At 31.0% G+C, this 13,205-nt stretch overlaps 1 protein-coding gene across 1 annotated transcript in view; it reads left to right on the top strand.

Annotated features, from left to right (window-relative positions):
• Positions 1-971: 971 nt before the first annotated feature.
• LOC106717252 (epidermal growth factor receptor) overlaps positions 972-13,205 on the top strand; it is a 75,616-nt gene continuing 63,382 nt past the window's right edge. Inside the window, exon 1 of the mRNA XM_014511028.2 lies at positions 972-1,195. Coding sequence (XP_014366514.2) covers positions 1,129-1,195 — 67 coding nt within the window. The 5' untranslated portion in view covers positions 972-1,128. The remainder of the gene's footprint in view (positions 1,196-13,205) is intronic.

Genomic DNA, 13,205 nt, shown 5'->3' with positions numbered 1-13,205 from the left:
TAGTTTGTAATTTGCCTAGGCAAATTGTAAAGACCCTGTATTGCATATCGAATTATTTCATTTCCTAATTGACATGCTATATTTAGATTATTTTCAACACTTTTTAAAGATGATACTTCATTGGCTGTAATATTCTATGTACTCAATAAAGAATTGCGTACTGGTGGGAACTGAGCAGTGCAACTATCAATAAAATTTAACAAGTAACTTGTGAATTAATTCTTTCATTATACTATTTACCGAGTCTATGATTTGCCTCGGAAATTTAGAAATCGGCGGATACACGATTTGCCGGTGACATATACAAAAGATCGAAAGCTGGGCTTCAAACGCGTGAATGAATGTCTCCTTTCATCCCGCCTGAGGCGCAAGTGCATTAAGAACCCCCACCCCCCGCGGCCACGGGCTTCGCTCCCCGGAGGCTTACCTGCGCCTCTGCCGCTCTATGACGATATAGCCTCAGAGAACCGCTACTGTGTCGTCAAAGATTAACTTGTTATTATGCTTAATGCCTACAACATTTTTAAAAGTTTTGTACAAATTCAGCTCTAGATGCTTTATTTAACTCTAATAACAAAGTATTCTGGGATTTTTAAATTATCTAAATTAAAAATTATACAGAATTCGAAACTATTGTATCAAATCAAAATCCGTCTTTATCATTGAATTTGATTAATAAAAAAATTACTACACTTTATTAAGGCATTAACATTACATTGTTAACTAGAAATATGATTAGCAGACATTACTATGCGTTGCATTTTTGAATGCAGGAATGCTAGTGTTAGAACTAGGTCGACTAGACAGATTTTATGTTCTTTATATTATTTGTACATTGAATAATGTTTTATATATACTTTGGAGAAGTAGCATAAACTAGTTGTTAAGCACTTAAGTGTTAGTATTAATTGACGTATCTACAATGAGTAATCTATGAGCGCGGGCCTTCGCTGTGCGTACGCGCTTTCCAGTCAAACCGTCGTCGGTAGTCATACAAGCTGCGCTTGCGAACCGGAAAGACGTGTGCTTGGAAAGTTTTTATTTCAGTGTATTACGGGACCTGATGTGTTTGTCAAACTGTGACATTTGTTAGCATGTTTGCCTGCGTTTACGTGTGACTGTGGAATAATGTGGAAAGAGGCTATCATCGTGTCGCTGCTGGCGTTAGGCTGCTTTGCAGAGTTTCAGGAGAGAGGTAAGTAAGCGAAGCCTTTAACTTAAATAAGCGTGGCTTGTGCTTAAAGATAACTTAATTCACGTATCAATTTTACTTAACTTTTCATTTTTAACTATCACTTATTAATCTACTTGAATGCGTTTACTAAACTACATGTTAGATGCAGTACAATTGCATTTGAACTGTATGGAATTTTCAAACTTATTTATATTACTGTAAAGTCCAAGTTGACTTTTAAGTTTTTCAAAACTTCGCTTAACAATCGCTCAAGAAAGTAGTATAGAAGTTTTTAGAATCTTTTTAAGTGTCGTCTGTCGTTACACTTAAAACAAAAAGGTATTTCTGAAAAAAAAAACAAAATATTCGGAATTAAAATATTTAAATAAAGATATGACTATAAATGGTTGAATAACTTATTATTAAAAACTAACTATATGTTACGGAGAACAATAGTTATTGAAATATATGTAGAGATAAGTTTTTATATGCATATACTTGTAATAATTTTGTCCCACGAAGGATGTAAGCGTGGAGGAGCGTTTAATTGCAAGGAAAATATTTCGAGTATGCCATCGAACTGCACGAAATGTGTTCTCGGAACCAGTCGGTCTACTCTCGGTCGTTATACGAATAAGATATTAATGCCTTATAACCCGTAACTGTTAAAATTCGGCTTGTCCCGCTAACATCGGCGTGCGTAGCCGATGTTTTATTACAAAGTCAGTTAATACGTTTAACAGACCATGGTTTGATATAGTAGTCCAAAAATCTCACGATACGTCACTACTTTATGTACACTTTCTGCTGATACTATTAAATTGGAAGATTGGTGGTACATCTTGCTTTTAATTATCACAGATAGAATATTGGCGTTTAGATTAACAAATGTGAGTACGGCATTAAATATTTGAATCCAACACATAGACATTGTAACTTATAATACACAGTGTTTTTTTTCTACAAAAGCAGTCGTAGATACGAGTTATAAATTCAAATAAAAAACGTAATATATATTAACAGAAATCTAACCTGATCTCTGTAAAATATCATCTTTATCAATTCTTAAAATTTAATAATAGTGTTTTTTGTAATTTTGTTAGACTTGAAATTATTCAAAATTAATTGCTTCCTAGTTTATTTTTAATTTGTTATCGTCTTAAAATTACTGTTTACAAAAACAAAAGGCAACTAGTGTTACTTTCACGTGACAATAACTCCTTTGTATATGAAGTGTTAAATGCTATCCAACAATAAGTTGACAGGCTAAGATTGTATACCGATTTCATTGTGCTTACGTTTATTTTACGGTCAATGACGTTTACTTCCAACCCATTTGACTACATTTTACGCTTACAATGTATCCTAAGTGGGATGCGAATTTATTTCTTTGAATCCACACGGCGGAGAAAAGTTCTGAAGGACATATTAAACATAATATGTCAAACATTTAACTTACACATTCAACAAGCATTCAAGCTTGATAGCGATGTTAAGTCAAAGTTAGCTTAACTTGAGACTAATCATAAATTGATTAACTCTTTAAGAACCGGGTGACATTCTGATATTCCGCTCTGGGAAGATCACGTCGTATCGACAATATTAACATCTGGAATATTATAGACGCTGCCATTAAAAACCATAATATATCTATATGTTATCTATGATAAATGTCACAGAACAATTGTCAACTTCGTTATGTTGTATGCAAACATATACATATAGAAAATTTTGAAATGAATTTGAATGACAATAACAGACAAAATTTCTGTACAATGAATACTTAGATATTGAATTTAACAGAATTCAAATCGCTAAAATGTGGAATAATATTTAGCGTACTTTAATAAGTTAAAGGTTGATAAAGATATTGGTTCTGTGCGTTTAAAATAGCTTCATAGAAAGATCTTTCGTAATTCATGAGGTAAACGACCCACTACCCAACGTCCATTTATAAATTGACAAATTTCTGCGGACTTCGATTGGTAACAGATAATACGCTTTGGAACAGATATACTATGGAATAGACATGCTATGAAACAGATACGCTATGGAACAGTGTTGCTATCATTTGTTTAACTATTACAGTATCACTTTATAACAATTATAAAACATAAACACAATTGTTCTGTTTAAATCAATATTGTTTGGAAGTGACGTCCGGGTTTTGTAGAAATACACCTGTCTCTCTCTTCTGACGATAAAGTCCAATAAGAGATTACAGAATAAACCTAATAAAAAACCGTTTAATAATCTTAGTGTGAGTTCTGAATGTATTAAAACAAGTATCACTATTGTGGAATTCTAGAGTTATATTCGACTAACTGTTATCTTTGACAAAACAAAAACCCACGGTCAATAACAATTATTTAAAACATAACTTTTAAGTAGGTAGATAAATAACTCTATAAGGAAAATCATAAGTGTCTTATTATCTCTTTTGTGGTAGATAAGTTCTAAGAATCGGTGCGAAAATATCGATAAAGTTGCTTTTGCTTGGAATTATGGAATTCATTGTTTTTTGATGACATTCCATATACTATGTAAAGCTGACTACACACCTTCAGTTTTAATTTTAGTTGAATAGTAAAACTTTAGGTTAATCACTATGAATACTAATCAAAATGTGAATTAATTTTTATAATACTTGTCTTCAATACCATATTAATATTAAGTCGCAAAGTGTGCAAATGACAGCGTGTACCTACTGTAGTAAGCTTTTAAACCACCTTTCCACTTGTGCGATTTTTAATTAAAGAAATCGTAAATACTACTATCGAATTCGCGCGGCTGGTGGCTTAGTGAAAGAGGTCTTATTACCCTTATCATGATCGGTTTTATAATGAAGTTAGCATATATTTTCACTGAACAAATTTGATAAAACTCTGTAACAGGTCGCATGGCTTCCAAACCCGGATGTTGTTTTAATAGTCTAGTAAGAAAAATTACAAACATCGAGTACATTATGTGGATAGACTAGTTAAGTGAGGTTCAACTGCCTTACAAAGAAACTAAGGAGAAAGATGCGAGACGCTTACCATATTAGTTGACCGTTTACCTACAAGATGATAGCTACCACTTTACTTGGAGTCTAAATCATGAAACGTATAAAAATGTCTGCAAAGAAAAGAAAAAAGTCAATATTTTTTGTACATAAACATAATTATGAGGAGAAAACAGACTTTGAAATGAACAGAATCTGAATAAAATAATATTATATATAAAAATAAAAATGATGTCTTTATGTTTGTCATCTATTTTCTAAAATGCAGAGAAATTATCTACTAGGAAATTAAAATATATTTTGAAATTAATTTTTTTAAATCTTTTCGCCATCAGATAAAGTAACTTGAATTATAAAAGGTATGTATTAGTAAGTGTTATTTGTAAAGCAACGTTTCTATGTCGCCATTTGCGGAGAACTTAAATGCCCCTCGGAACGGAAGAGAAATCAGGAAAAACTAGTGGTTGGAGCAAGTTTTGTACATACTATGAATATTTACCTATAAGATAAACAGACGAAGCAAATGGTATCTAAAGCCCTTTTTCATAATGTTATATCTCCAAAAGAAATATTGTAGATTACTCTTTTAAAGAATTTACAATCTTTTATTATTAGTATAGCATAATTAACACATCGCTTTTATAATATAGTATGTTTTAAAAAAAATAGATTTGATAAAACGAATACCCTAATATTTACACACAGAGTTATCCGCCAAACTCATCGCAAAGGTAAAGTGCTCCATATGTCTATGTAAAAAACAAGTACCCCACTTCCGCTACTTCAATAAAACGGAAGCTAACAGGAGTATGTACGTAAAAAAAGTTAAAACACACCCCATAGTGCATCCCGGTGCTCAACGTGCCCAAGTGTTCAAAAGTTTTTATGCGAAGTTCGATTCTCAGTTTAGAACGGATATCGCAACGATGTCGCGACGATACTTCGATGTTGAAGAACGTTTCACACGGAAACATTTTTTTTATTATTTATTATACTGTCGTATTTTTTCGATATTTACTTAACTGCAAAGTTAAATCAAGTTATTGAGTTGTTCGGAGAGTTACTTCGTGTTTATTTCTATGTTTGTTTTTATTGTCTACGTTTATTTCTATGTTGAATAATGCTTTTATCAGCTCCAACCGACTTCGTTGAAAATACACGAATCCTAAGTCGAGAAAAAACGAAATGACTTTCCGAACGACCTAATAAGTACTTCACTTTAAATATTGATTTATTTTGACTAACTGAAGAGAGTAGTAGTTTTTTGCGCTATGTATATTTGTGGATTTTTATGTAATAAAACACAAAATGTGTTCCAGGTTAAATTAAACTTTATGGTTTTAATATTATAACAAATTGTGTAATGAAGAAATGCAAATGATATTATTCCATTTTAGAACCTTTATACTAATACAGTTATTTTTAACATACAACCACAGTAATAATGCAAATAGCGAACGCCTCATCTCCAACTACTGATCACTGGAACTAGTTTTCTCTGTACAATTCTACAATCCCATATGTCTACAGCTTGTGGCTATACTCGGTATATTTAATACGGCGCTACATGTAAATGTATAAAATACATTGTTTTTTATTCCTTTACAAAACCGGACTTTTTATCTTTAATGCACTTCTTCGTTTCAATACGTTCATTCGACTATGTAATTGTACTTCCATTCATTGGAAGTAAATTAAAATTAAAACGTATTGAAAACACGAAAATGTGTTTTCCTATCAGCATTCTAATTAACATAGTATACAGATAATGTGTTTTATTCAGATTGTTAATGAAATTGTGCTGTTTTAATGTTTTACCAGTTTTTTTTTTGTTTTTTTTTTCTTGTTTTTAAAGTGTAACAGTCTCCATTATTCCTATTAGGTAGTGCAGTTTAGTTATTTATCTTGACTATTATATTTTTATCGCTTAGATATATTTTTCATTCTTCTCAACTCCTCTGGAAGTTAGTGTGATGATTAATAGCCTATAAACTTTTGTAATGAGTATTTAGAGAGATTATTTAGATAAACTCGTCGTATTATATCTAGTTACTTATCATCTGTTATTCTAAATAGAAAGACTGAGATAGGTAGTATTTTTGTATGGATGTTTCGGTAGTGGCAACTCTTAGAGTTTTTAAGATCTGAGGCGTGAGACAACAAAAGAAGTTAGATTTTAAACTTTACACTCTAGAGAATTAGGGTCAGAATAGCATCGGAACATGATCAAGTATAGCATCGTTCGTGATGATTTCACTGGTCTTAGTTATATGGCGTTGGATGCTACGTCATCCTTATCAGAACTTGGTACTGTTAATGTTTTTATTACTTCCAATGACGAAGGAAGTACATTTGCTTGCCTATTATTTGTAGATATCTGAACTTGTTCGTATCGAATTGCATTCTTTTTTTTTATTCGATATAATTGTGTCTTTAAAATTAACTCAAAAATATGTATGTGACATGTGATCCATATTTTTATACATCTTCATGGAACCAACGACAGAGCTGGTGCGGCTTGTGAAGCGGCTGAAAAAGCTAATGCTAACAAATACAGGGGTCTAGCACTAGAAAGCTTTTTAAGGAAACAGCAAAAAAGTTAGTCGACATCACAGGAGACCGAAGAGCTGGCAGCTATCTCGGACAAAGAATTAATCTAGCCATTCAAAGGGGGAACGCTGCCAGTATCTTTGGAACCTTGCCTAAAGGGACACCTTTTAATGGCATATTTTAGTTTTTATATTATACTTAAATTAAGTGTAATTAAGTTTTGTATACTTGGATTCAACATAAAAAAAAACGTACAAAAGTACCAAAATAAATTGTACAATTATCATTAACAATTCGTTAAAAAAATTATACATATATGTACAATATATAGTTAGTTCTATTAAAGTAATATCTAAATTAACGAATGACATATTGTTTGTACAATAAAACTATAACATATAACATTTTTGTACATGACATTACAACTAACCGCAATAAATAACAATGATGTAAGTTTTTCTAATAAATACTTTAATGAGATATTTCTAATAATACTTAGCATAACAATATGTTTATGCATATTTTATGAAAAAAAAAATAAGTTAGTATATTTTTATTTCGCTACCAAAAAGTTCATTTATTAGCCGACTTCAAAAAGAAGGAGGTTATCAATTCGACTGAATTTTACATGTTTTTTTCGATAACAATTTCGTTAAAATTGTTTTTCTTTTATAATTATGATTTTAAATATTATCTGTTCAATGTTGTGTTATTAATCTAGAACGTGGTAATTAACCAGCTGTTGCGGCTTGGTTGGTGGCCGGTTGCCCTTAATAATGCAGTCCACATGAAACCTGAGTACGATGTTCGAACCCGACACTGTATTGAAGTTTCGAAACGTTATTAATAATGCCGTTACAATATACCAGTATAAAATGACAGTTTGATGCCATAATGTGTTCTATTTTAAAACTAACCTACCATCAAAACGGATAAATCAATTAAATTGCAGGGAAAGCATGGCAAATATTTCTATATCAATATGCTAGTTATCAATTATCTAAAGACATGTTTGATGATGTCATTGTTGGATCAAATAATTTTGACTTTCTGATTATCGGAAAATATTCCGTAGCGCTATTCATATTTATAATATTTACTGCACAATTTTTGTAGTGCATAATTAATTTTGTGACCAAAATATTTTGTCGAGTACCAAAGGTTCATCTACCCTGGTATACGGTATTAGGATTAAAGAAATTATATTTATCACAAAACTTTCTTAAATTACCAACCAAAAACAAAAAGTCGATGGCTCCCACAATTTTGTAATTTGCACAAATTATTATGTTATTGAAATTAACTTAAGATGTTTGTCTATTTGAAAAGAAAATTAAATTCTGTGTCTTAAATGTAACTTTTAAATAAATTATTTAATATTTTGAAATAGATATTAGGTACTGTAAATAAAGGACCCATAAGTTAATTAAGGACAGTTTACACCTGTAATTAGGTTAACGAGGTACTCGCTTGTTAACCTTTTTTCCAATTAAAAAAAAGTATCAACAATCGTGCATGAAAACGTTGGTAATGTTGACAAAATATACTTTGAGCATTGTTACTTGCTACCGCTTCGCAATGACTATGCCTGCCTATTTTATTTTCTTTTACAATCAGATATATGAACTAGTAATGACTGTTGAAGGATGTATGTTTTGCTATTCCTATCTTACTACTTAAGTAAAAAAATAATTAAAAAATTAGGAAGGCCCAGCTGGTTTTTGGAGGGGTGTGAGTCTAGATCTAGGGGAGGAAGCAGGTAGTACATTTTTTTGATACCAAAGCAAAATACACAATACTCATCACAAAGTATGTATAAATTTTTTTTTATGAAAAACTGACAAGTAGTCAGTTTCATCAGGGGGGAGAGGGGAAGCTGGTGGCGACGTCCAAGGGTGGAATTTTTTTTTAGTTGTTACAGTTATTTTGCTTGTCCGTTGATAAATCAGTCAATCAATTTTTACTCATGAGATAAAAGAAAGATGAATAGCTAACTCAGATCTTGTTGCAAGTCGATGCTTAAATTAAAATAAAAAAGAACAATACATAAAATAAAAGTACTCTGTGTATCCTGACCTAGCCGTTCCCATTGCTTGTGACGTGAATGACAGACAAGTCAACTTTGGTTATAACAAAGAGATAGTAATCTTTGACAAGTTAGCGAACTCTTCAAGGGCAATGTGTCAGTGTCATTTATCCACCATACCAAGGTTACTGAATAATTGACGAATTTATTTTATATTCATTGTTTTTTTTTTACAATTTATTTTACTTATTTCAAAGTAAATACCAGATTTTTTAGTGTTAGGTCCATCTTATATTTATAAACTATATAATTAATTTTTATAAGTGTAAAAATATATGAAATACACCTATTGAAAAAACCATTATTATTTTGCTGTTATAGATAAAACACATAACTTAACAAGAGTAATAAAATATTAAATTTTATTTAAGGATACGAATGTTATGTCCTAATTATGTTTTAAACTTAGTATAACTCTATTTTGTCATCTAGTAATTTACAGACATATGGTTGGATCTTAGAGGAGGTACAAAATAATAATTACGCTTAGCTATTATGCTATTTTTAATGTGCTAAAACAGTTAACAATTACAAACACTACATAATCATTGTTCGAAACAAAATAGTCATCATTGAAACAAGTGACAATTGACCATAGATAGTAATTAATCTGCATCTCATCTTTTGTTTTTGTATTTTATGTAATTAAAATTAATTAAAACCCAACTTGTTTACTAACACATTTTGATACACGTTTAAAATGTTTATAATTGTTAGTTGCGCAGTCAGCATTGTACATAGATACATATCTAAGAAGTCTTGGCCTTGCTATGTCCGTGACCAGTGCTACGTATTTATTTTAGTAATTACGCTAGATTCAGAGATTCATAGTTAACTAGTATTCGCAAGAAATATATAATTTCTTTTATTAAAGCTCTACAGATATTAATTAATAATTATTTCTATTTTATATCTTAATTATTACTTTGTAATATTGCTCGTAAATGCAAAATAATGCGTAATGCAAATATCGTTGAACTAAAAATCAACTATTATCGTTTTATAGAATTTGTAAATGGCAACCAAACGGACCTTTTACATTCGAGGAAGCGTAAAATTGCGTTCTACAAAAGGCAACCACGCGGCGCCTTTGTCTGAAGAGAAACTAACTTCAGGTATCACTTCACTATATTTAAAAGCAACTAAATCAGGGATAGTTAAGAATTTATTTTCATCTTTTGCAATCTTCAATTGTTCAATAATTCAATTGATATTGATTATTTGTATAAATGAGTTATAATTTAACACTTATTAAATTGTATACCCCCTAATGGTGCACATGGCGACATAATGTAAAAGTGCATTGTTCTTTCGTAAAAGAAAATGTGAAGAGCGACGTCCTCATACTCGTAATATTGAGTGTTCATACTCGTATAACTAAACACATGAAAGCCTCAAAAACAAAAATTAAATAAACGAGAATCGAAGGTTTTAGAAATCATCACGTATTGTATAAAATAGTACCATTCTATTGTACTAAATAGTTTAGCAAATAAATCATTCATAAAAGTCGTATTTACAAAATGTGTAACTAGTGCGAATACTGAATCTCCGATAACACCGGAAAACTCTATGCGGTTCATTGGCACAGTATCTTGATATAGTATCTATAACATTGACTCAAAATATTACTATTATTTAACCAAGGTCACAACCAAAATATCACAGAGTACATTACTGTCAGAGACGACAATTAACATAGATTACAGATTAAAGTATCGGATACTCTGTCCAGCTTATGATGCGGTATCAACAAGGATATCAATAAACTTGTAAGAAACTTGCGCAGTTTTCCCATGCTAGATAGAATCACCCAACGTTGTCGTTGTGAACAATGACATGCAATGTGACAAGGGCAAATGTATCGAGTAATTCACATTATTCGAGTCACAGGCACATGCTTATAAACCTTAGGCTGTATTATTATTTCCATCATTAAATATATATGTTAGTAAAAGTACAATAATGAAGTCATTTCCCCGAGATTACTACGACAGAGCGCAAACTATACGATATAAAAATGTATTGTACTACCTTCAAGATCATGATGATAAGTTAAAGTATTCAAGAGATGTCAAAGAGACTATGTTGAAGTGATTCAGTGATATATCGTTAATATATAAAAAATTGCATGTCGCGATGTATGTCCATCATTAAGCAAAAAAACTATTTAACCACTCAGTTGAACTTTGTTTTTATTATCTTAGTAGTGCTACTCTCTATAGAATATATCTCTGTACTTTGAACATACTGTTTCTGTACTTGTGTTTCGGCAGTGGAAACCTATGCTAATAATGAACAAATACTTTACGTAATTATTTGATTTAAAAGGGGTATTAGTGGTGAGTTATGCGATGCCAGTACGCAAGTTGCGGCGAGTTAGCAGCGCGTTCCCATGGTCATATCAATTAAACTATTACGACGCCGATCTGTGTCGCTTTGCCGAAGCGATCAGATATCTCATAATATTCTTCTTTCATTATTACATTGCAACGTTTTTAACGCTCTATCCCAGTACATACAGGATGTATTGTTTATTTGAAACTATGTGATAAATAAGCATGATTTTTTTGTCACAGTATAGCTACAACTTCATGTACGGTTGTTTGGAATTCATTAATGGTTATTTTATACGTCGAATAGTAAAATAATGAATCTTACTTTGTGTTTGTTTGTCGGTTTTCATTCAAGAAATCAACAGAAAACACAGAAATTAGCAAAAATTTCATTGAAACAAACTCATAACTATCTATTAATCGTGTCAAAATCTTGTACAATATTGATAAAGGAAAATTTCTATTGAATTAGCGTAAAATATGCGAGAGGCAACATTCCAACTTGTTTGTCTTTTTACATCCGTCGATTCAAATACCTTGTCAAAACATAATAAGTATGTTCATATGCGATCGTTTCTAATGTATTTTCTTTTTTACAATTATTCTATAAGTAAAATAGAAAATTATGATTCTAAAATATTTGCACGGACATCAGAGTATCGTGACCAATTAAACGTTTAACAGTTAAAATATTGTGTCAGTCGCCGTTTATATAACCAATGGAATGCGTAAAAGGTTGATCCACTCTCTCAATTCGTTTATTTACAGTATACTTCCTATTTAATGTAATTTTCCTAAAAATTTTAGATATAAAAAATCATGCAGACGAAATGCCAACCTTTTTGAAGTAAGTTAAAACACCTCGGAACCTAGTTTTTTTACCAATTCACTACCTATTTTGATTATCGTTGCTGAGGCAGAAATGAATAGTAATTTCTGGTTACCATTATTCTTAACTTTTTTAAAGAGAATAAGTTTTTGTACAGATATTACGCCAGTGAATACAAACAGTTTATTTAAAATATGATAGACTCAATTGAATAAATTCAAAAGTAGCCAGTAAACATTTAAATGTTGAGTACAAAGAACACATGCGTCGTTCACACGTGTGCCTAAAGTGCTTCATCTTAACACTAATACACTTCTTGTTATCAACATTTGTTTATATTTAATAGCTTGATCTAAACATAAGTATAGTTCATAAGGTATTAAAAGTATTTATTGTTCGCATGTTAGGGGAAAGAGAGGGCGGAATGACGCCGCCCAAACAAAATCTTAAAGACATCACTTACTATAAAACATTAAATAAGCTTTTCAAAAAACATCAGAATTATTTAACCAATCTTACTAATATTAAAAACTAACTGTGGCCGTGCAGCTTCATTCGCCTGAAATTCCATTAATTACATTAACACATATAAACTTTGTGTTATAATTCACATTTCGAAAAAAATTATGTTGCAAATGTCAAAAATCAAATGCTCAAATTACAACTAATTCCTTTGCCAATAATGCCAATGGCTGAGAATTACCGTTACCACGGCAACCATCTTTGTTGCTTTTGACTTGCAATTTTTGTCCCTTTCTTCATAACAATTTTTTCCAAATTTACTCACTCCCTAAGTTTAATGTCGTGAAAATATGTAGCCTAATATGCGTATAAATACGTATCGTAAGTATGAGGCTTTCTACTAAATTTATTTATTATTAAAATTTGCTGTAATTGCTACAATCTTTTGTTATAAAGAAGTATATTTTTAAGCTTTAATATAATATATTAGTATACATGTGAGAGTTTAGATAAATGGATAGATGTAGGCTATCTCCGAAAGGGCTAAATGGATTTAGATGACATTTTATACAAAGGTAGGCTACAGTCTGACGTAGCGCCTTTTATGAACTCATTTTATTTTCACCGGATAATTAAAAAAAATCGCGAGTGACAGAGTAGCATCGTCATATCCAAGTGTTATAATTTGTTCAAAAATACCTAATACTGGAAGCATAAAAATTATTATAACACGATAGTTTATTTGTGACAAATAAAGTTCCCTC

The sequence above is a fragment of the Papilio machaon genome, chromosome Z (genome assembly GCF_912999745.1).
Source record: "Papilio machaon chromosome Z, ilPapMach1.1, whole genome shotgun sequence".
NCBI classification, from domain to species: Eukaryota; Metazoa; Arthropoda; class Insecta; order Lepidoptera; family Papilionidae; genus Papilio; species Papilio machaon.
Note: the sequence above shows the minus strand (reverse complement) of the source record. Positions and strands in the feature narration are given on the sequence as shown.